This window comes from Callorhinus ursinus, unplaced genomic scaffold, assembly GCF_003265705.2.
Source record: "Callorhinus ursinus isolate GAN/ISIS: 27379988/994484 unplaced genomic scaffold, GSC_fseal_2.0 scaffold10, whole genome shotgun sequence".
Classification (NCBI taxonomy): Eukaryota; Metazoa; Chordata; class Mammalia; order Carnivora; family Otariidae; genus Callorhinus; species Callorhinus ursinus.
Window position 1 is genome coordinate 27,535,226 of NW_027397072.1, and position 23,926 is coordinate 27,559,151.

The following is a 23,926-nucleotide window of genomic DNA, read 5'->3' on the forward strand; positions in this document are numbered from 1 at the left end:
TCCACAGGACTGTCTCCCGTTTGATCCGGGGCCCTCATGCTCGTTCGTCTGCGTGAAGTGCCTTTCCCGTGGGTCAGCCGTGAGCTCCTACATGCTAAAGCCATTAGCCTCACTGCTGACTCCTCCTGAAATAACCGACAGTGGTTTCCCAACTTCCGTCCCCCTTCTTTTCCCTTTGATTGATTTCAGGACATATCCTCCTTCCTCTTGCTCTGGTCTTTCTCTTTCTCGTTCCCAAACTGTTTTTCTGTTGCCCGTTCCTTAAATAATAAGGTCCTGGGGAGTTGCATGTTCAGGCCTCTCTTAACTCTCCATTCTTCTCGGGGATATTTAATCCTCTTCTCTGAGTCAACTATTACTTACGTGTTACGCGCTGCCAAGTAAATATCTTCTGCCTCCTCCTCTGTCCTTGGGGCTGCACTCCTCTTTCGCTCTGCCTATTATTGGACCTTTCTCCCAGGGTGTCTTGTAAGTGGATCTGTCCGAAATTATCCAAAACCAAATTCATTACCATTCCATCTCCAACCTGTGTTCACTCATCAAGTGCCAAACATCAGTACTGGAAATCCTGATATCATCATACCTTAATTTTTCTCACCATTCATCCAAGCCCTCATAACATCCTGCCAATTCTGCCTCCACAGTGTCCTTCAAAGCTCTCCCCGCTCCGCACTGCTCCAGGCCAGTCCCTCAGCATCTCTTACCCGGACTGTGGCAGTACCCTCCTGACTTCCCTCCAGTCTCTCCCATCAATTCCTGCTCCTGGCGGTTGCCACAGTTGATGTTTGCAAAACATGAGTCTGGTTTTATTTTTTTTTTCTCCCAAGTTGTTATTTAAATTCCAGTTAGTTAACATATAAGGCAACACTAATTTCAGGTATAGAATTTAGTGATTCATCACCCATGACAACCCTCGGTGCTCATCACAACAAGCTTCAAAGGCTTACTGCTGCCTACAGCATGAAGTTCAAATCCATGAGCAGGGCAGCAGGGCAACAGGACCCTGATACTCTGTCTTACTCCTCTTTTGCATCCCCTGTAACCTTGCTCACTGCTTAGCACGCACGGTACCTGACCTGTGGCAGATGCTCAGGAACTCTTGAATCAAATTGCCGGTTGACATTTGAGAGCGTGTCCCCTCTTCATCTCACCATCTCATTCCCAGCTAGTTCTGTAGTATCAAAATAATTATTCATTTTATCAGAGAGATGGGGGGGCATACTTGAATGAGGAATTATCTCTTTCTACTTCTGTGTAGGGGGGATGGTTCCTCTCTATGCTTGGTTAAATAACAAGTGGAACAGAAGAAAAAGAGTTTCTGTGCTGTCAAGGGGTACATGCAAATCATCCTCATGGTTCTGACAATTGAACTCAGACAACATTCTTGTTCTCTTCCTAGAGAGGTACGTCCACTATAGGTTTTATGTATGTACATATTTTTTTTTAAAGGCAGGAAATCACAGATAATATCATTCAACTGTTATATTTGGTGGAGTAGGTTTTTTTTTTTAATGTGTTTAGTTAACCTGTAAAATAAATTAACATTGAAAGAGGTTTTTAAATTTATTTTTAAAGATTTTATTTATTCATAAGAGACAGAGAGAGAGAGGCAGAGGGAGAAGCAGGCTCCCCGCTGAGCAGGGAGCCCGATGCGGGACTCGATCCCAGGACCCTGGGGTCGTGACCTGAGCTGAAGGCAGACGCTTAACCATCTGAGCCACCCAGGCGCCCAAAAGAGTTTTTTAAAAATAATTTCTGATTAGAAAAAAAGAGCTTCGGTAGGAAAAAAATTAAAGACACTGAGAACACAGTATTTAAAATGCAAACATTGTAAAATGCCATAAAACTCCTGAGGTCTTCTTGTGTATTTGTAATGGATCTATACCATAAAATGTAGGTAAGTCTAAGGAAAATAGGCTCATTTGTTGGGTGGGGGGAGTTGGGTCAGATTTCTTCCTACATTCAGAGAGAATAGAAGAATTTACCAAACTGTGCTTTTACTTTGATGAAATTTACTTTATCTCGTATCCAAAATAATATCTGAGTTTTTAGTAAAGAGATGTCCACTTTTGAATGAACCGATAGCAGTTGATCCAAGTGACAGACTCCGCCTGTACATGAGCCATTTTGTGTCCTTGAGGCTACCAGAGAGACACCCACACCGTTGCACTAGAAATCATGGGGGATCCTAGCGTTTGCCCTAAATATGGCCTGAAGACCAAGGGTTTGTACATTTCCTTTTAAACATTTCCAGATATTTTACCTGTCATGTGAGATGTGGCTTTACTGCCCCAGTCGTCTTCACAAGCCCTCACGATACCTGCGTGTCAGTGTTGTGACCGGCTTTTTTTTTACGATTTGATTTATTTATTTATTTGAGAGTGTGAGCATCAGTAGGGGGGAGGAGCAGAGGGAGAAGCAGGCTCCCCGCCGAGCAGGGAGCCCATTGCGGGGCTCCATCCCAGGACCCTGGGACCATGACCTGAGCCGAAGGCAGACGCTTAACCAACGGAGCCACCCAGGCGCCCTGTGACCATGTGGGGCTTTTACTGCTCTACCTCCACACCCACCACCTACTCACTCAGCCACCTCAGCGCCTCGCGCCCATTTTTCTTTCCTGCGGGGCTTCATTCTGCTTTCAGGAGGTTCCTGTGTCACCGGGCTCTTGCCCCGACTTTCTGAGTTTCCAGTACTCTCTCCCTGAGTCCTAAGCTTTCTCTTTTCCCCATTCGCCCCAGCCTGTTCCTATCTCAGGCTCGCTTCTCCCATTCTCTTCTCTTCCTTCACCAGAAAAAAGAAAGGAAGACAACCTTCCTTCACCCTGGCCGGTATTTATTGCCTGTCTTCTTCTTCTTCTTTTTTTTTTTATTATGTTATGTTAATCACCATACATTACATCATTAGTTTTTGATGTAGTGTTCCATGATTCATTGTTTGTGTATAACACCCAGTGCTCCACGTAGAACGTGCCCTCTTTGATACCCATCACCAGGCTAACCCATCCCCCCACCCCCCTCCCCTCTAGAACCCTCAGTTTGTTTTTCAGAGTCCATCCTCTCTCATGGTTCGTCTCCCCCTCTGATTTCCCCCCTTCATTTTTCCCTTCCTACTATCTTTTTTTTTTTTAACATATAAATGTATTATTTGTTTCAGAGGCACAGGTCTGTGATTCAACAGTCTTGCACAGTTCACAGCGCTCACCATAGCACATACCCTCCCCAATGTCTGTCACCCACACCCCATCCCTCCCATCCCCCACCACTCCAGCAACCCTCAGTTTGTTTCCTGAGATTAAGAATTCCTCATATCAGTGAGATCATATGACACATGTCTTTCTCTGATTGACTTATTTTGCTCAGCCTAATACCCTCCAGTTCCATCTACGTCATTGCAAATGGCAAGATCTCATTCCTTTTGATGGCTGCATAATATTCCATTGTGTATATGTGTGTATGTATACATATACATATATACATACACACACACACACATATATATATATCACATCTTCTTTATCCATTCATCTGTCGATGGACATCTAGGCTCTTTCCAGTTTGGCTATTGTGGACACTGCTGCTATAAACATTGGGGTGCACGTACCCCTTTGGATCCCTACATTTGTATCTTTGGGGTAAATACCCAGTAGTGCGATTGCTGGATCGTATGGTAGCTCTATTTTCAACTCTTTGAGGAACCTCCATACTGTTTTCCAGAGTGGTTGCACCAGCTTGCATTCCCACCAACAGTGTAGGAGGGTTCCCCTTTCTCCGCATCCCCGCCAACACCTGTCATTTCCTGACTTGTTAATTTTAGCCATTCTGACGGGTGTGAGGTGGTATCTCACTGAGGTTTTGCTTTGGATTTCCCTGATGCGGAGTGGTGTTGAACACTTTTTCATGTGTCTGTTGGCCATTTGGATGTCTTCTTTGGAAAAATGTCTGTTCATGTCTTCTGCCCATATTGCCTGTCTTCTAAGCTGAGGCCCTGAGGTGACCCTCAGGCCAGTGGCAGACAGTGGCGTTGTCCTCCACCCAACACCTGAGTCAGGAACTCCGCTTTCACTTGTTGCCATGACCAGGCATCCCTGCCCCATCCTCAGGCTCGCCGAGTCACCTTCCCTGACTCCCTCTGCAGAACCCCCCCTCCCCTCACCCTGCTCTACCCACACAGACTTCAGGACCGTTGTACTTTGTATTCTTCCTCTCCCCTGTCACACCTTATTTCCTGTCCAGTTTTTCAGAATTTATTTTTGAAGACATTGGCTCAGATGTCACATCCTCCAGGCAGCCTCCCGTGGTCGCCTTGCCCCCCCCCGGCCGTACGCAGTGCGGCTTCGGTCAGGGCCTGACTCCCCATCTGCCTGACTTCCTTAAGGACAGGAGCTGGGTGGAGGAATTCTCTCCCATGTGTTTTTTTCTCTTGTGCTTCGCTTGCTCATCTCCGTTTTGACTTCCACACCTTTACCACTGAAGTCATAGCCCCTGTTTCCACTATTCCTTTTTTGCTTGTGTCCCTTCCTGTCCCACCCCTTCCTGTTGTCAGTGCTTGTTTTCTGGAGCTCAGCAGCGGCTCTCTCCTGAATCCCACTTAACACACGCACACACTTCTCATCTTGGAAGTCTTTGCTGGAGAAAACCAGAGGGAAAAAGGAGAGATCATGAATTTCCAAATCCTCTTCTATTCCTCCTCGGAATATTACACTAGAAATTGTTTTCTCATAAAAACATGAGTTGGTATAAAACATTAGTGCCTATAGTGATTTTAAAATATTTAAAAGGGACTAAAGCTTCATGAATGATTGTGTTGAAAGTAATTGACTGAACAGTACCATAGTTAGAGTTTTATAAATTGATGTCTTTTTCAGGACTATGGCAGGTGTTTTATTTGGGGCATTGTATCCGAGTATTTGTGATGTTACTCGTTGGTCATTGTCAAAATCCTGACTGTCCCAGAATGGTATGAAGAGGATTAGCTCATAAAGGCCTTCGGAATACATTGCAAATGAAAATTGAAAGTAAAAAAAAAAAAAATTTAAAAAGCCCATTTAAAATGCTCATGTCCACTTTAATTAGCAAAATGTTCCAGATTTCCTCAGCCTAACAGCAAACCTAAGATTAGACCAAAGAAGGAAACAATCCTGTAAATAAACACCACATCCTCTTCTTTCTGATGAACCAAGAGAGAAGATGTTTCCAGTAGGTGCTCTTCATAAGTGGCACATATGACTCAACCCACAACTTTCTCTTCAGAGCAAGGGAACGTGATGGCCCTATATAGCTACACCCTACCCTAGCAGGGATTATCTGCTGCCCCCTCCTCATTTGTCTCAAGGAGGAGAAAGAAATGAAAAAAAGCAAAGCAAAACAAACTCATTCTAGTTCAGATGCTAAGAGGCTGAGCCCCATAGTTGGGGAAAGCAGTAGGCATGACACAATGTACCCAACCTAAATTGTCTCTTCTGGAAGTTGAGGATGTTTGATAACCTATACAGTCTGCTTCACGGAGTTACTCTGTGGATCACAAGAAAGGATCTCCATACAAATTGCTTCAGAAACACATGTAAAAGGTCCAAAAACTCCCTTCTTGTCACCATGCATACCCCAGGATTAAACTACACAAATTGCTGTTTACACACAGATGGTTGTATAAACGCCAACCTCTTAGTAAAATTGAAAAATGACATCTGAAAATACCGGAGGAGAGGTAGTTTATTTCTTAGAAGTCTGTGGCTTGAGGTATGTGATGTGGCTAATCTTATTGATAAAATCTTTAAGAAAAATAAAATTCATTCCTTTTAATGCTTGACACTTGTATGTCCATTGATTAGATCTCTTAAAATTATTTTGTGATAGAACCATTCCTCCCGTGGCAGCAGTGACCTAAACTCATACAGAGATTCTCTAAAGAAATCACATTGCATTGTGTTTACTGCTCAGTTTTCCCCCCGTGGAAAAATGCTCTAGGAAGTTAATTATTTAAAGATTAGAAAGATAGGGATAGGGGCACCTGGGTGGCTCAGTCGGTTGAGCGTCGCCTTTGGCTCGGGTTGTGATCCTGGGGTCCTGGGATCGAGCCCTGCGTCCAGGTGCCTGCTCAGCAGGAAGCCTGCTTCTCCCTCTCCCGCTCCCCCTGCTTGTGTTCCCTCTCTCACTGTGTCTCTCTCTGTCAAATAAATAAATAAAAATCTTTCAACAAAAAAAAAAGATAGGGAAATTTTCACAGAACAACCTTTGTGGACCAGTTTTTTGAAAAGAATTTGCATCTCTTTCCAAACACAGATGAGGGCCTGACTAACCCCCAATTTCAGCTGTGTAAACATTGAACTTTCAGTCTGCTTGGAGAAAAAATAAAACTTGTAACAACCCATGTAAAACCTGAATAATACAATGAAATTATTGGTTGTTTCCCTTATGCAATAACTTCTGGGTTTCCTTCCAAAGCAAAAGGAAAACAAAGATAATTTTTTTCTTAGTTTCTGTGCTATGAGTAAAACAAACATTGTAAAAAAACAGACCATGTATATTTATATTTATATATGTACATATAAAGTTTTTGAGTACTACAGAAGCCTGTGGTGTCGGATTACCTATGAATATAGCGATCTTCGTGACGCCCTGCTCTATAGTATTTCGTTTTGTAACGAACACCATGACATACCTCTAACTTTGAACAGAAGAAGAAAACAATTATTCAGCCCTCTTTTAGCACAGACTGTAAACTTGATTTTTTTTTTTAAAGATTTTATTTATGGGGCGCCTGGGTGGCTCAGTCGGTTAAGCGGCTGCCTTCGGCTCAGGTCATGATCCCAGGGTCCTGGGATCGAGCCCCGCATCGGGCTCCCTGCTCAGCACGGAGTCTGCTTCTCCCTCTGCCCCTCACCCCGCTCGTGCTAACTCGCTCTCACTTTCTCTCTTAAATAAAAATAAGTAAAATCTTTAAAAAAAATAAGAGATTTTATTTATTTGACACAGAGAGCATAAGCAGGGGGAGGGAGAAGCAGGTTCCCCGCAGAACAGGGAGCGCAAACTTGATTGACAGCCTAATTGCAATGCTGCTTTGATTTGTATTTCTAAATGCATCCTTTAATAGCTGCATTTTTAGGTCAACTGAATAAAATGAGCAGAAATATTAGTAGGCTGTCAATTTATTCACAAGTGTTGCGGGAAATTTTATAAAATGTTCTACAGGGCTCATGACAGATTTTAATAACTTAAAAGGCCCTTACGTTTCCCAGAGAAATCTGTGTATAAGAGATGGGAGCCCCTCCCAAGGGGAATGAAGTGGGGTCATCTGCTCCATCCATGTGGGCAAGGCACATTTCTGTCTTCTGCACGCTTGAAAAGCTAATTGAGTCGAGGGCTGTGGCAGGTTTTATCTGATTTCACACACAAGGAAATGATTTAAAACCGCTTCATAAACTGCTGTAGAAATCAGCATTTCTGCTTTTTCCTGGACACTTATTCTAGGTTGGAATTTGTCATCAGCTATTAATGCTAACTGAGAGTCCAGACTGAATTATGCCAAAGACAGAATGATCTACGAAGGAGCCAGAATCAAGTGTGAAAGGAATCTTTTATGTTCTCGTTGCTGTTCTATGTTTCGAGAGTAATGTATACATCCATTTTGTTTGTCGTTTTGCTTGTTTTCTTTGCCATAGGAGGAAAGAAAGTGTAGTAGCTTTTCTGATACATTTCTGTGGACTTCTGTTTTAGGAAGACTTGCTATATGGCATATTAATCTAGTTTTCACAGTCAACCTGACCCTGCCAAAATAAATACATAGGAAACTATTGTGAAAATATCTCATTAAACTTTCCTAATAATACAGTTTATCTACCAACTGCAAAACAAAGGTAGGTGTTGACGTTAAAGTGTTATCCTGACTGGCAAATGTTTTCCCTTTGTCCCTGTAGTTTCTTTGTGTCTAAGAATCTGGAAACAGCAGTATTCCAATGAAAATATTTCATTGGAATTAATCTAAGTAATTGCGATGTCGGTAGTCAGCTTTTTATTTGATACAGCATAAAATAAAAACTATTAATAAGTTCTAACTGAATCACAGGCAGTAATTTGAACTCTACAACATGTGGTAGGGAAGAGGTTAGACTATTTTACAAGCCTAGTTTCAAAATATCGGTCGTTTTTCAAAAGCACACTCTTCTGCATAGACTACAAATCTGATGGGATTAAATCATTTTTGTAGTATTATCTGAAAGTGGGTGGATTTTGTTCTCATTGTTTGTATTCTGTCATTATCACTTTGTCTTTTCTCACAGAGGGTTAAACTGAGTCTGTTGGAAAATATATTCCTCTAGAACACACATGAGCCAGACTAGAACCCAGCCTTGAAATTCTACCCTGAGGCTTAGCTGGTACTCATTATTTCAGTCAAAGCCCTATTTTGTAGCAATTGAAGTAGACTTTCAGTAACGAAAGGTTATTTTACAGACTTTGGGTTATTGCAGTGTTTTTCTGGTTATCTTATGCTGCCTTGTTCTATTCAGAAAAGACTGGGGCATGGTTGATTCAAATAACTACCTAAGAGTTAAATATTTTGTATGGCCCCCACATCTCTGGTCAAATGTTGGGGAAAGTTTTCATTGATTTAAGTAGGTGTTATAGCTCATATAGAACAGCTCTATGTTTGGCAAGAAAGCAGATATGGAAACTCTTGTCACGGCCAAATGTACAAGAATAAAGTAATTGGTTAACGTAAAAGGAAATGATTTTGACAGATTTACACTCTTGGGGTGTGTTAGAAATCCATCAAAATTCAGGAGTCCAGCGCATTTTTATCTTGCAGTGGAAGAATCCACCGCTGAAAGTGAAAGGCTGCTTTGTGTAAGTGAAATGTTGCTGGCACAGCCCGCCTCCCTTTTTACTGGTGTGCCCTGTGCTCTGTTGTGATACACATCTGATGGGTGCTGCAGGTCCTCTTTTTACTTTCTCCACTCTGTTTAGACTTAGATGAAGATCAACCCAAGGAAGAAAAGAAAGAATGCTACTATAATCTCAACGACGCCAGTCTCTGTGATAATGTGCTGGCCCCCAACGTCACCAAACAGGAATGCTGCTGCACCTCTGGGGCCGGGTGGGGAGACAACTGTGAGATCTTCCCTTGCCCTGTCGTGGGGACTGGTAAGGACCCGCTGAGTGGCGTGTTCATACTTGGATCTGGTCCTGGGGTGTCCAGGGCCTTGGAATGTTCTCGTTTTGGTCTCTGCATTTAAGCCTTGTAACGATGGCGTTGCCTGGGACCTGCCGTCGCGGAATCGAGATGAGATTACCTTACAGTAGGTTTCATCCAGGGCTGGAACCCTCCCTGTCATCCCACCTCCAAATGACACCTTGAACTTAACTTCAGTCCATCACAGAATACACTGTTACCCTGAGGTTCCATGTGATATTTTGGCAGAAAGGTGATTCAGTTTTGTTCCGTTTTTAAAAAACCAGGCTCTTCTGCTAAAACTGACACCGCATTTATCTGTAAATAGAGCTTGCATATTTAGGCTAAGATCTTGCTTGAATGGAATGTTACTAAACCTTTAAAATGCTAGAAACCACAGTCATGGAGAAGTAAGTCATCACATCAGTTAAAATGTAGGTAAATGAGAAGTGCATGAACTTGGAGAGTTTTTTAAAATTACAAGTAAACTTATAAAGTCATTAGTTTATTTGCACCTACTCTGTAATTTTGGAGATTGTACTGAATTTATTTGCCCAAATTAGATGACAAGATTTGCCTTAAAGTTACTGAGTCTGAGAAAGAAAAACTGAATTTTAAACACAAATTAATGGAGGATGTTCTTTTTTTTCTTCTTTTAACTCCTTTTTTTTTTTTCTGTCTCTCCTGAATTCAGCTGAATTCACCGAAATGTGTCCTAGAGGGAAAGGTTTCGTCCCCACTGGAGAATCCTCTTATGAGATGGGTGGTGAGAACTATAAAGGTCAGAATCAAACTGAAATGAATTTGTAGCACATGTGCGTATCATCATTCAAGTGAAAGCACAGCTCGGGTTCAACAGAATTAGAGTTCTTCTCATCGTGGAAACTGATTAGAAAGCCCTTAATTCTTTTCTTGGATGGCCACTACCGACTCTGGGCAGAGCTCTATCTTGGGATTTAGAGCACGTAGGACTGTTTGGCCTTGGGATGTCATGTTAACCTCCTGAGTTTCCGTTGCTTCCTGTCTGAGATAGAAATAATGTCTCTGAGGTTTATCGTGAAAATTAAATGAGATAACATACTAAAAATACTTAACACAAAATTCTGTACCTAGGAGGTACTTTTTATAAATTTATTCTTTTATTCCAGATGTACGTTAGAAATAATATAAGACCGTATAATTTTGACTCTCATTATGTTAGTCTGTGTAGTCATGAACAAAACTAAGCTTCTTGCCCTTTTTAGAACTCATCCTGCTATGGCTAAGATACTTTTACCAATGGCTACGGATTCCTCATAAGAAAAAGAAAAGGAGAAAATTAAAGTAGATGTGTTTTATATATTTAATTCTATCAGTCTATATTTCTGGAATAAATGCACAGCCTTTTTGGCAGAATTTAAACCACATGTATGAATATTTCCTTGTTAACCACTCACTTTTGACATTTGCTTGATAGAGATATTATGACCTCTTAAATACAATGTGGGGTTTTTTTTTTTTCCCCTTTACAGCTTAATATTGAAAAACTGCTAAGTGGCTGGACTACAGACTAAACATTTTTATTATCCATCCGTTGTTGAGAACTAGTGTTCTAATGATAGTAGCTGGATAGGAAATTCCATATGTATTTTTAAAATATATTTATGATTTAGTCCAATATAAATAAAAAGAAGACTTGGTTTGCAATATGTGTTTAACGGTTTTCAAGTTCACAAATATCCTACTTTGTTTTTGCAGGGATATAGTTAAATCTCACTTTATATTATGGAACAGAGCCCTGATTTTACCATAAAGTTACCCTCTCTCATATAAAAATAAGTTCCTCCTCACCCTGTCTTAGCAGTGCTGTAAACGGTTGGAATATTAGTTGCAGATCCAAACAGCTATATATTATGGACCTGACTTTGCCATTTTCCAGCTGTGTAACTTTGAGTGATTCATCTATGGAGCCTACAGTTTTTTTTAATGACATGACATTTGCTCTAAAATGTTAGAACTGATGATAATATTAATAGCAATGAAAGCAAGGGATAACAGTTTTTGAGAGTCTATGGAGTCTTCTACATGGATTTTCTCATTTAATTGTTTCAGTCCTATCAGGCAGATGTTGCTATTGTCCCCAACTTACCACTAAGTAAACTGAGGTCTGCAGATGGTGAACACTATAAATTCTGTGGAGGAATGGGTCTGCCAACACCCTTAGCAACTTTTGCTTTTATTAGCTGGTCATTATCACCAAGAAAGAAGCCTCATCGGGTTCCATCAAACTCTTCTTGGGAGTGTTCTTTATCTCAACTAGTTAATGGGCCAAAATACACACTTATAGAAAGGCACTTTTCTTAAAAGGTACATTTTTATGAAGATATTGTTGGTTGCATTGTAAAACCCATAGAGTATTTCATCAAATGGGAGGTAGCAACGCAGAAACCATATTTACAAAAAGACCTTATCCAGTAATGTTTTGGACATTGTTCCCAAGATATCACAGACTCTCTTCCTGTATCTATGAGTTAGGCCTAACTTGAAGAATTTTCTCTGTTGTTGTATCTGAAGATTCTTTGGACTGTGAATATTATAATATCTAACTTGAAGCCCCATATTGGTTAGACTCTTCTTTTTACCTGAAAGACCAAAGCTAACTGTTCTCTTTCTCCATTTCCGCCCCCATAGATGCGGACGAATGCCTGCTCTTCGGGCAAGAAATCTGCAAAAATGGCTTCTGTCTGAACACTCAGCCTGGTTACGAATGCTACTGTAAGCAGGGGACATACTATGATCCCGTCAAACTGCAGTGCTTTGGTAGGTATTAAGAGGCTACACTGTGCTGTGAAAATATACAGGTGGAAAAAAATAAGTAATGCTGTGTAGTAAAAACAATTCCCTTGCATCTAAGTCACGTGTCGAAAAGATCTTTAAATGTTTTATGGATTTTTTTCTTGAGCAAGATTTAAGAAAATAAAAAACCTCCATTCTCCTATTTGAACACATTTCAAGCAAAGAGGTAATATTCAATGTGGAATTATAATTCAGGTCACTGGTTTAACTGAAGTGTTCTTTTAGTCTGGAGAGCCTCCTGTTTCATCACTCATACCATGCAAGTGAAAGTCATTTTTAAATACTGACCCAGACTTTAAGGCTTAAGCAGAAAACCATATATATACACTAGGCAGAAAACCATAGCAAAAGGAAATAATTTTAAAACGATCATAAAGAGGCATTTTATCTTAAATTTTGAAGCACATCCTGTTCCTAAATGTTTTCTTTCTTTCTTTACTGTCAGCAGCAGCAGGGCACCATTATTTTTCCGATCAATACAATTTAATATTTTTAAAGTCAGAGCTGTTCTCTCTTGGATGATGATGTATAGTTAATTAACATGTGGCAGCCCCTGGAATCTGGACAAAATTTAGCAGTGTGTAAAGTTTGGGAAGTGTATGAAGTACAACTGATTGCTGATTCTCTTTAATAATTTTTTTCTCTTAAGATATGGATGAATGTCAGGACCCTAATAGTTGTATTGATGGCCAGTGCGTTAATACAGAAGGCTCTTATAACTGCTTCTGTACCCATCCAATGGTTCTGGATGCTTCAGAGAAAAGATGTATACGACCAACTGAATCACATGGTACGTTTGCATGTGAGATGCAAGTCTGTGTCCAAATAAATGGCAAGGTTTTCCTTTTGACTGAAATGTGAACTACTGGGAAAGAGAAAAGCAGACTCCTCAGGTATTTTGGAGTCATTAAAATGAAATGCTAAAAATAATAAAACAGAATAATTGTAAGAGAAATAATTAAGTGCATATCATCGGCATATAGGAGAGTCAATACCCTGCACGTACTTATTTAACGGATAACAGAGTATGGGTTGGCTGAGCGGATAGCAGAGCTGTTCTCCACTTGAGGGTTGGCCCCATTTCACCCTCAAAGGCAACTGAGGAAGGTGTGAGTTCAGAGAAGGGTAATCCGGTTTGTTTGACTGGGCTGGAGAACACAGATGAGGCTGGGCGGAAGAGACAGTGGAATCCAGCAAGGCGGTGGACACCCCTGGTGTCCATTTATTGGAATCCCTGTTCATCCCCAATGAGATGATGTGCTACTTAAAATTGGCATAATTGATCTATCTATCATCACTGTCAGGAACTACCTTGGATGATGTCAGTTGAAAGGCAGGAAGTTTGGAGTTGAGTACTCGCATAGGAAGTGTCACTAGTTCAGGGCTTTGGCGGATGAACTGGGTGAGAAAGCATGAATCTGCAAAGTGTTATGTAGAAAGAAATGGTAGGATTTGACAGAAGAGTGAATGTAAAAAGGGAAAGATTGGAAAATCGGAAGTGCTTTAGGATTACGGAGTATAAAAGGAAGACAGTGTGGTGCTTTCTATAATGATGGGAAGCTGCAGAGGGAGGGATTTAATTGGAACATGATGGGCAGGTTGAAATTCAGCTGATGGGTGGGAGATGACAGAAGTTTGATCCATGGAAAGACCAGGCTGGCTTCAGACTTGTACTTGGAAGTCACTCTTAGAAGCAGAGATGGAAACTTTGAGACTCACTGGCTTCCAGCACACTGTCTATGAAATAAGAATAACAGCATGATTGTCATGGAACCATGTTTCCCCTTTCAGAACAAATAGAAGAAACTGATGTCTACCAAGATCTGTGCTGGGAACATCTGAGTGAGGAGTATGTGTGTAGCCGGCCCCTCGTGGGCAAGCAGACGACTTACACGGAGTGTTGCTGTTTGTATGGAGAGGCCTGGGGTATGCAGTGTGCCCTCTGCCCCATGAAGGATTCAGGTGAGCCCTGATCTGGTTGCTTCCACTGGAGTCCATCTCCCCTCCCTTGGAGCCAGACAGTCCTTTCACTTCTATAACTTCATCTTTACTCCCGATTCCTTACTTGGATCAGAGGTGTTGTGTGGTATGTGTGCTCCAGTCCCGACCCTGTCGTGAATTTTTGAAACCCTCATTCTGTTTTACCTAGGAATGACAGATGACCCAAAGAAACATCATGCGACTTAGCGACTGGTGGCATAGATCTTTGGAATTCATATTTCACGTTACTTCCTTTTTTCCTACAGTCTTTCTCATTTCCAACAGTGTCTACTTAGAGCAAAAAGTATTAGAGACTGGAGAAAATCTTTGTAGGTCAAAGTCCCGGTTTTTATGTCAGCCTCTTGGTGAGATGGATCCAAAAGGGGTTAGAACAATAAAGGAAGAGAGTAGGAAGTAAGTGAAAGTGTCTTTGAACAAATGTCCTTTCATTTCAAGGGTTAGATCTGAGGATAAACCTTTGGTCAAGTGGAAAATGCAGCAGCTAGGCTCCGGGTTTATCTCCTTTCCTTGTGTTCGAGGAGGACCCGGGAGGTGCTGACTCTGGGCTGTTCAGTGACTGCAAGCCTTTGAGCTCACTGCTTACTGCTTCTCTTCTTACCTCTACAGCCACTTACTGCTCTTTAAAGGAAAGTCCTTGAACGTGTTCAAGGGTAGGGTGCCTGGGTGGCTCAGATGGTTAAGTGTCTGCCTTCGGCTCAGGTCATGATCCCAGAGTCCTGGGATCGAGTTCAGCATCAGGCTCCCTGCTCAGCAGAGAGCCTGCTTCTCCCTCTGCCTCTCTCTCTCTGTCTCTTATGAATAAATAAATAAAATCTTAAAAAAAAAAGAAAGTGTTCAAGGGTATATCATTTGGTCTTTGGCTATGAAATTGGTTTGTTAAAGCTAGAAAGATACGGTGTGGTGTATAAAGTGAAGGAGTTTATAATGAAAAAATTCTCAGAGTGGTCAAGACGGGAAGAATTTCTCAAAAAGAGGAAATGCCTTAATTTTCAGTTCATTAGAATGCAACTTTCAAGTTATTTTGTAGCTTTTCAAATTGTCAGTAACTTAAAACCAATGTAGCATAAAAAAGAAAATGATTTGAAATGCCATAAAAGAAAAAGACTTGCAAAGGACAAAGAGCAAATACATAAAGAAATAGATGGTGATGATAGTAGCCCGGGACTTGAAAGAGAATGGGTTCTGGAGCCAGGCAGGCTGGGTCGGGAATCCCGAACTGCCCATTGAGAAAAATAACCTCACCCAGCATAGCTCATTTGTAAAACGGAGGCGTTTGTGTCTGTCTTGTTGGGTTGTTGAGGACGGGGAGGATGCAGGTAGAGCAGGAACACAGGGAGGGGTATAATTGTTAGCATTACTGTGGCATCTGTTCCCGGAGGCAGATGCCACACTGGAGGAGAGTGAAATCCCTAGGAAGTGAGCACACGGGGGCTTGAGACAGCTCACAGTGCTCTGATACCTCAGATCATTTTACTTAGCCAGTGGTTTTGTTGTTTAAATTTTTTCAAAAATAACATTATACCCCTTCTGAAGAATTAATCCAAGATATTCTGTCCCTCCACACCTACCACATCACAACTGAACTCCTCTCCTCCTTGATATTCAGTCTTAACAGCTGGGTTGGTTTGTTTTTTTTTTTAATCATCCAGACCTTTTTCCTACACGTTAATTATTGTTATATAGCTCTATTTATATTTGTATTTTTTAAAGATTTATTTGAGAGAGAGAAAGAGAGCGAGCAGGGGGAGGGGCAGAGGGAGAGAATCTTCAAGCAGACTGCCCGCTGAGCAGGGCTCGAAGAGGTGGGGCTAGAGCTGTCACCACCCATGAGACCAGGACCCTGAGATCATGACCTGAGCCAAAACCACGAGTTGGATGCTTAACCAGCTGAGCCACTCAGGCCCCCGTATGTTTAAGAGCATATTTAAAACTGAATTCCAGGGCGCCTGGGTGGCTCAGTTGGTTAAGCGACTGCCTTCGGCTCAGGTCATGATGATCGAGTCCCGCATCGGGGCTCCCTGCTCAGCGGGGAGTCTGCTTCTCCCTCTGACCCTCTTCCCTCTCGTGCTCTCTGTCTCTCATTCTCTCTCTCTCAAATAAATAAACAAAATCTTTAAAAAATAAAAAAATAGAACTGAATTCCGTATCATCCGTAAGACACACTTTGTTTTTTGTGTTTTACTCTTCAGCATCTCTGAAATTGGGGGTGTCTTACAATTGACAGCATCGAACATTTTCACATTTTAATGTCTGTTATATCAGAATGCTTGTTACAATCTATGGTATCTTAGACTTGATGAAGGATGGTACCTTTGAAATGGCTGTACTGACTGCTTTATGGATGTGTCAGGTTTTCTTTGAAGTCACCTCCAGCCCTGGACATTTGGGTTGTTTGTCCCTCCCACCCCTTGCCTCAATCTCGATTTTCCTATTATAAACCCGGCTGCAGGGAAACTTCATGCTTGTATTTTAGATATATCTGCAGGAGAAAATTCCTACAAGTGAAAATGCTGGGTCGGGAAGTATGTACACTTACTATATTACTCTGAACATATTGTGCAAATTTGCACTCACCTGGGCAGCATTTGAAATGACTCTTTGATCAGACCCGTCTACCACTGGATATTTGCAGTCTTGAAAAGTGTTTTTATCAGATGGCTGAGAAGAGTATCTTACATGTGTCTCCCTTATTTCTGGGGAATTAGAGCATCTTTTCCGTGTTTATCGGTGATATGCGTTTCTTTGTCAGTGAATTGTTTATCATATCCTTTGCCCATTTTTTTTTGTTGGACTTGGTGTCTTTTTCTTATTAATTTGTAGGAGCTTTGTGCATATTCTGTTCACAACCCCAACATTTGAGTTATGGTGTGTATGTGTATATATATGTCTTTACGGAAACTCCTTTGTGGAGATTCTGCACATATTCTGTCCTGATCCTATGATATTAAGTATTTACTGCATAAAATCTGATGAGCCAGTGCCTTTGAAAATCAAATTTAATTGACATAGCTTTTGGAAGAATAGTCAAGTATGTTGCTGTTAGAAATTAATTTTAGAATATTGCATCAGTTATTCTTAACTGAGACTTAACACATTTTAAAATGTGAATTTGAACAGATACGTGTGAACAAATACATACTGTATAATATTTTTAGGAGGGTATGGGGTATCAGGAAAAGAATGGTCCCCATTGCCAAATTTAAAAAAATAATTAGCATTGCTAATCATAATAGCATTATATAATTATAATAATTAGCATTGCCACACTGTTTTAGTTTATATATGCACAGTACAGTACTTGGCACACTCCAGAAAGAATCTCTAGCATATAGTCCACCAAATCCTCAAAGTCAGTGGTTTTCAATCTTTTATTTTTTAAACATTGGTAATCTTTTGTCCACTGAATTGTTATTTTAACCTCCAGTATATAAATTCATTAACCTCAAAGATGCTGGAGGAACTGGCTGGGAGAACAGCTGCTTAGGCTCTTGAGGTATCTGTGAAGGACCCCAGGGTTCGAAAGAACACATATTGAAAACCGTTGTTCTAAATGGTTTAGTCGGAGGATAGGAGTAAGTTAAGCAGCCCAGAAGGAGTATTTCTGTTATACCCCTAAGATTATGGGCCTAGAACTACACTCTGGACCCACAGAGAAGGTCCACAGCAAAGTTAAACGGGTTTCCCAGTGGTCCTCGGACCAGCCTTCATTGCCTGGATTAGCACCTGACGTTCTGGTTGTACCCACGCCAAGCTAGCTCCCACTGAGCGTTTCTGCTGACATAGAGTCACTAAGGGGGGCCTGAGCACAGAGGTCAGCACAGGGGCTCTGGAAGCAGGTCACCTGCGTTTGACTCCTGCTTGGGCAACTTCTTATCTATGCAGCCTTGTTTGTCACTCCATGCCTCGGTTTCCTCATGTGAACATAATTTCCCCTGCCTCAGGGCTGTTTTAAGAATTGACTAAGTGAATACATGAACACCTAGAGTAGTCTTTGACACATGCGGAAGATATTAGCAGCTGGTGCTACTTACTGCTAAATGACTCGGGTCAAATGCATTTTCAAATGTAACTGAAGTCGGAGGATCTTAAAAAATATACAGTTACCTAATAGCATCTGAACATGAATTAAGGATAGACAAATGCAGAAGTAATTGTTCTCGAAGAAGACTTGCTTTTCCGAGACAGCTGCTTCATAAATATCAGTGGGCATGCCAATTACCTGTACCTGGAGATTTTATCAAAAAACGGATTCTGGTTTCTAGGTGCAAAGGGCTGGGCAGGACTCGGTGTCCCTAGCCGGTCTCAAGATGATGCGGATGCTGCTGGTCCTCAGACCATGCTCTCAAGATGTTCTAAAGACATCTAGGAGCATCCACCTTGATTTTGTTAAAAACCAACTTTAAAGCTGTTACTCATCTTTCAAAGAGGAAACAAAGAATGTGTGGTTTTTCAAATGCATTTCCTCATTTCTGTCATTGAATCTTTTAAATATGCTGTTCTATGCATATCTTGAGAGTTGAAAAGGACCACATTGTCTGTTTGTTAGTATAAGCACTGGAGTAATCCCAGCCTCTCAGGCACTGAACCGTCCAGTTTCCCTAGGAGCTCAGCGCTGCTTTGGGGAACAATTAGTTACTGATGGAAACAGTGCTGGAGGAATTTGAGGAATAAATCGCAGCGCTTGTCATCAGCCTTGAGCATTAAAGTGCAGTGTAAAGTAAAGCTTTGGCTCTGGAGCAGGCTTTCACACTTCTGGTCCAATAGGTCATGGGCACTAATTCTTGCTAAGGCAGCAGCTACGTCCGAGGATACTGGTAGTTGGAGGGGGTAAGAGCGGCTTGTTCAGTAGTGTTCTCTGAAGTTAGATGGCATCTTGAGGATTGGTACCACATGCCCAGGGAAAGGAGTGGAGGGGGACGGATTGTGTCCGGGCAGCTGTACACGAGGAGAGTTGCATAGTCATATAATTCAGTACATTTCCTGGGACTGCTTAGGTTCCCATCTTCATCCTCTGCTAGAGTCATGGAGGCCAGACACCAGGCATGACAGAGGTTCCCAATGGTTGAGGGGAACCCTGCAGGTGGGACAGTGCAGTTTGTGGAAGGCATCCTGCACGGACAGCCTTCGCATCCTCAACCTCTGGGGGCCGCTCTTCCCTTATTCCCACTCCTGTCTCTTCTCCTTCCCCCCCTTACACCTTTGAATGCTGCCTGCTTTTAAAATGTTTGAGGAGAGGGGGGCCTGAACTGCTTTGGGAGGACCCGCAAGTTTGAGCTCTTTATCATGGTATATCATTCCAGACTCTGGGAGAAAAAAAAGCTGTTTGGAAAAACCAAGTCAGGGAAAACAAACCGTTTTGTCCATATCATAAACAAGACTGGGAGAAACTCCAGCTTTAGAGCTAGGGGATAAGGGTTAGCCAGGTGAGAGGTGGTATCTCATCATCTGTGCACTGGTGGGAATAACAACAATATATATTTTATGAATTAAGGGACTAAAGCAAGGCAGTAATTCTTGGTAAACAAAAGTTGGTGACGCCTTGCATTTATCTTAAATGAATTTTTAATATTTTTATTGCTACTCTTAAAAGCGTAAAGTTCAATTTTCTGGAAAATGTACCTATGAATTGCAAGATCTATGGGATGCCGTTATCACATGGAAAAAAAACCCATTAACCTGCATGTGAAAGAAAATTAGACACACCTGAATACTGGAATTTAAAATACCCAGGGTTGTGGTGCCTCAGTGGCTCAGTTGGTTATGCGTCTGACTCTTGATTTTAGCTCAGGTCATGATCTCAGGGTCCTGGGATCGAGCCCTGGGGGGGGGGGGGAAGGAGGGAGGAGGGCCCCCCCCATGCTCAGCGGGGGGTCTGTTTGAGAATTCTCTTCCTCAGTTCCTCCCCCTGCTCACGGTCCTGTGTTTGCATGTGCACACGCACGTGCTCTCTCACTCTCAAATGAATAAATCTTAAAAAAAAAATAATAGCAATCAACAAAATACCCAGGGTTCCCAGTGTCTGTGGCTATCTTTTTGAAATAGACTTCTGTGAATTATTAAAATAATTAGACATATTGTAAGTAAATTGAACATAAAGACTTAAAAGTCTTGATCTAAAACTTTGAAGCAATTTGATGGGACACTTTGTGTGTTGGGAGAGTGCCGCCTATTGGTGGTATGATGTACTGCACTACATGTGTTAGACCCCCTGAAGTACTCTTAATGAAAGTCAGGTGTAGCAAGGTGAGAGTAGTTAAAAAAATAAAAATAAAAAACCTCTAAAGATACTAGTGCCACAAAAGAAATGGGCAAATGTTAAAACAATTTTTGTAAGGCACTAATATTGATCAACATGCAGAGGAATTGTCCAGTTTTGCGGAGAGAACACTTGAAAGATTCTAGATTCTTTTGGGGCAGAAATTCTATTTCTGGGGATACAGATCATGCTTGTACTTGAGTGCCAGGGGGAAAAATGTAATCTTTACAGCATAAGAAAAATTTGAAATCTACTCTGTCATTAGGGAATTTGTAAACTATTATATGCAAGTTGTAATTAGGAGTAAGAACTATGGTTGGGAAAAGCAATCTTGAATTATTTATAGCTTACCTCAGTTCACTTTTAGTTAAATTACTTACATATTCCTTCCTTTGTTTCATTATTTACTGCACACCTGCTCAGCACTAACCAACAAATTTTGCAGCAGATGTAAAGTTTGCATTTATATGATGTGTAAATTTTAGTTCTGTAAAACTAACATAATATACAATTATGTTACTAAATTAGACAGCTTTTTCCTAAATGATGTCTCATGTTAATGTGCATGTGATAGCCTCATTAATAAATTCTCCATTTGCTGCAACACCACATTTTTTAATACTTCCTAAGAGCTAACCTACCCCCAATTTTTTCATATGGTTTTGCAAAAGGGAAAGACTTTGGAATCTGTTTCTGAACAATTGAGCTAGTGATTTCTTCCGTATCCATGCACAGCTCTTACATATGCCCAAATATCTCCATGTAAGAAGTTTCATAATACCCTTGGAGGTGTGAAGGAAGACAGGGATTTGAGTCATGGACTGAACTTGAAAAAATATTGTAACTGGGCAGTGGTTGCAAAAGTCCTTTCAGCAGTCATGGTTTAAAGCCTTTTCCAAGAAACATGTTTCCAAAGAATGTTAATAATAACTTTGGAACATCCTCCATGTGAGGCACAGTGAGTGGTCACTGCCTTCGGCTTAGGCAGCCCAGGGATCTCGTTTTGTTTCTGGCACTGCTTCTGTCGATTCTACTGGACAAGTTACTTTAGTTTCCTTTATCCAAAGTTGCGAACTCTTGTGAGGGGATATGGTAATTAATACTCTCTGAGAGTATGAAAGCATGTATCATTTTTTATCAGAGATCCTGAATATTATGATTAAAGGAAGTGTAGCTGTTAATAAATTATAGTGGAGCATTAAAATGGCACTGGAAAGATATATAAGGCCTCCTAAATTCTGGCTACCATGCCTGCACACATAATGTATGCCGTAGATACACAGCGTGGTAAGTGGTCTGGTTCTTGGGGACGTAATTCTTGGTATCCGTGGAACTAGATTGAATTGGGTACCTTATGGCATGGCAAGTAAGCAATTTATGTTTCTTATGGAAAAGATTTATTTACTTCCTCTTACTCCTCCCAGAAAGGAGCAAAAATGCTTTTCTTACTATAAAAGGACTGTTGCAACATAAAATATAGTAGCGAATTATGTACATACAGCTTTGTGATGTAATCATTATGTTAGTTTCCTTGTCAAATGGCAGTAGCAACAATAGGTCCTTTGAGGGTTAAGTGTGATAAATGTATGGGAGATGCTTGGATTATAGTAACTGCTTTGTAGGTGTTAGCAAATCAAATCCCGTTCCAGGAAATGAGTTGAGCTAATGATTATTCCCCACCACTACCTTGTTATTCGGTGCTAGAAGTCTTCTTTGAAAGGAGGCAAGAATTAAAGACAATGAAGAATTGGAAGAGTGTTTGGGGACTAACAGCTGTCAAACAACTCTGTGGACCCCAAGAAAAACTGCTCCTTCCATGCCCCTCCAGGCTCCAAAGCTACGAGTATGTAAGCTAAGGGAGGCTTTATGGCTGGAAAGGACCATTTAGTGCCGGCTTTTAAAAGAACATTCAGCATACTGGCTTTTAAATGAACATTCAGCATATTCAATTTATCAATTTTTTTAATAAAAGAAGCAAAATAGTATGTTTGCAAATAGTTAAGTGTATAAATGTTAAAACCTAGATTTTCCTGGGAATTTAAGTTCAACTTACACATTTTGCCCTAAGTCCAGTATTTTTATAATAAAATAAGATCAAGTTTTATTTTGTGATGGATCTTTAAATATATCAAGGAAGAAATAAAACTTTACTTGAGAGTGACTTCTATATCGGAATTGTGTTAATTAAATCTCTTAACACTTTGGTCTCCATTTATAAATTTTATCTATTTGATTTTCTCTCCAGCACTTTATATACCTGAAAGGGCAGCCCACAATCCTAATAAGCATTTTCTTCTTAAGTGCTTGAGCAGCTCTTATAAATCTAATAAATCAAACTTAAAATGACAAATTGAATTTTCTAATAAATTTAAATTCTGTTTACCAACCTAATCAAATTCTCTTAATTCTCATTCAACACAAATCCTAATCTAAAGTCAGCTTTATTTCAAATAAAAATCACAAGGTTTTTTCTGTCTGATTCTCTGTTACAGGGTTCTCCTAAACATTATAAACATACAAAATAACAAAAACCTCATTCTAAAACCTTAACAGAAAAGTATAACTACTCTAGACTTAATGTACATCATCACTAGAGGAATTTCCACCTCAGGCCAGCTGAGGTTACTGGGTGGAAATATTCACGACTGTGATTGTCCATTATTAGAGAATTAAGACCAGCGCGTGGGATGTGTATACTCACGTGTGAGTCTGAGCATCCATGCATGATATGCTGAGCACATTTTATTATTTCCATGTGAGCATGGGACCACAAGTATTTTTCATGTATTGTTTTTATAATCAATATCCTCCAGTACAGGGACTCTCAAGGGAATAATAGGGCCGATAAAATTAATAAAAGTTTTCCTCCATCTACACACAACTCCCCATAAGAATCAGATAACTGCTCCTAAAGGGATGTGCTCACCCTCTGGGGAGATTCCCTACCACACTGGTGGCTAAGACTGATGATAAACTTCCCTTGTGCCTGTAACGTAGGCTGGGGTGTTAGGGTTCTCCAGAAAAACACACCCAATAAAAGAGATAGGGATTCATTCATTCATTCATTCATTCATTCATTCATTATAAGGAATTTGTTCTCGTAATTATAGAAGCTGGTAAATTCAAAATCTGCAGGGTAGGCTGTGGGACGCTTGAGGGGAGCCCAGGTTCCAGGTCAAAGGCCTTCAGGCTGGAAGAGTCCAAGGCAGTGGGCTGTGGGCTGTGGGCTGGAGAATTTTCGCTCACTCAGAAGAAGGTCATTCTCTGTTCTTTTCAGCAATTCGGTGACTCGGTTATTCAGGACTGAGTGAGACCTGTCCACATGACAGAGGGCAATTTGCTCTACTCAGATCCACCAATTTAAATGTTAATCTCATCCAAAAACACCCTCACGGAAATACCCAAAACAATGTTTGACCAACTACATCAGGGCACCTCATGGCCTAGCCAAGTTGGCACATGAAATCGGCTATCACAAGTGGGATTGAGAAAAATATTTAAATATTTTTAAATATTAAATATTTGCATTTTGTGGGCCTTCTGCGCTGCCCACTGAAATCACACTTAAGGAGGGACCTTAGTTTTCAGTTCTTTCCCTTCCCCAGGTACATGCTGGAGAAGGGCAGGGAGGAGGTGGGATACTTAGCCAGGACCCCCCAGCTGGGCAGA

At 41.0% G+C, this 23,926-nt stretch overlaps 1 protein-coding gene across 12 annotated transcripts in view; it reads left to right on the plus strand.

The window, feature by feature from the left end:
* Positions 1–23,926, plus strand: part of LTBP1 (latent transforming growth factor beta binding protein 1) — a 387,020-nt gene that overhangs the window by 347,576 nt on the left and 15,518 nt on the right. For all 12 annotated transcript variants that reach the window (XM_073897251.1, XM_073897253.1, XM_073897250.1 and 9 more), the window contains 5 exons: positions 8,961–9,137; positions 9,860–9,946; positions 11,836–11,964; positions 12,650–12,790; positions 13,792–13,962. In XM_073897251.1, coding sequence (XP_073753352.1) covers positions 8,961–9,137; positions 9,860–9,946; positions 11,836–11,964; positions 12,650–12,790; positions 13,792–13,962 — 705 coding nt within the window. The remainder of the gene's footprint in view (positions 1–8,960; positions 9,138–9,859; positions 9,947–11,835; positions 11,965–12,649; positions 12,791–13,791; positions 13,963–23,926) is intronic.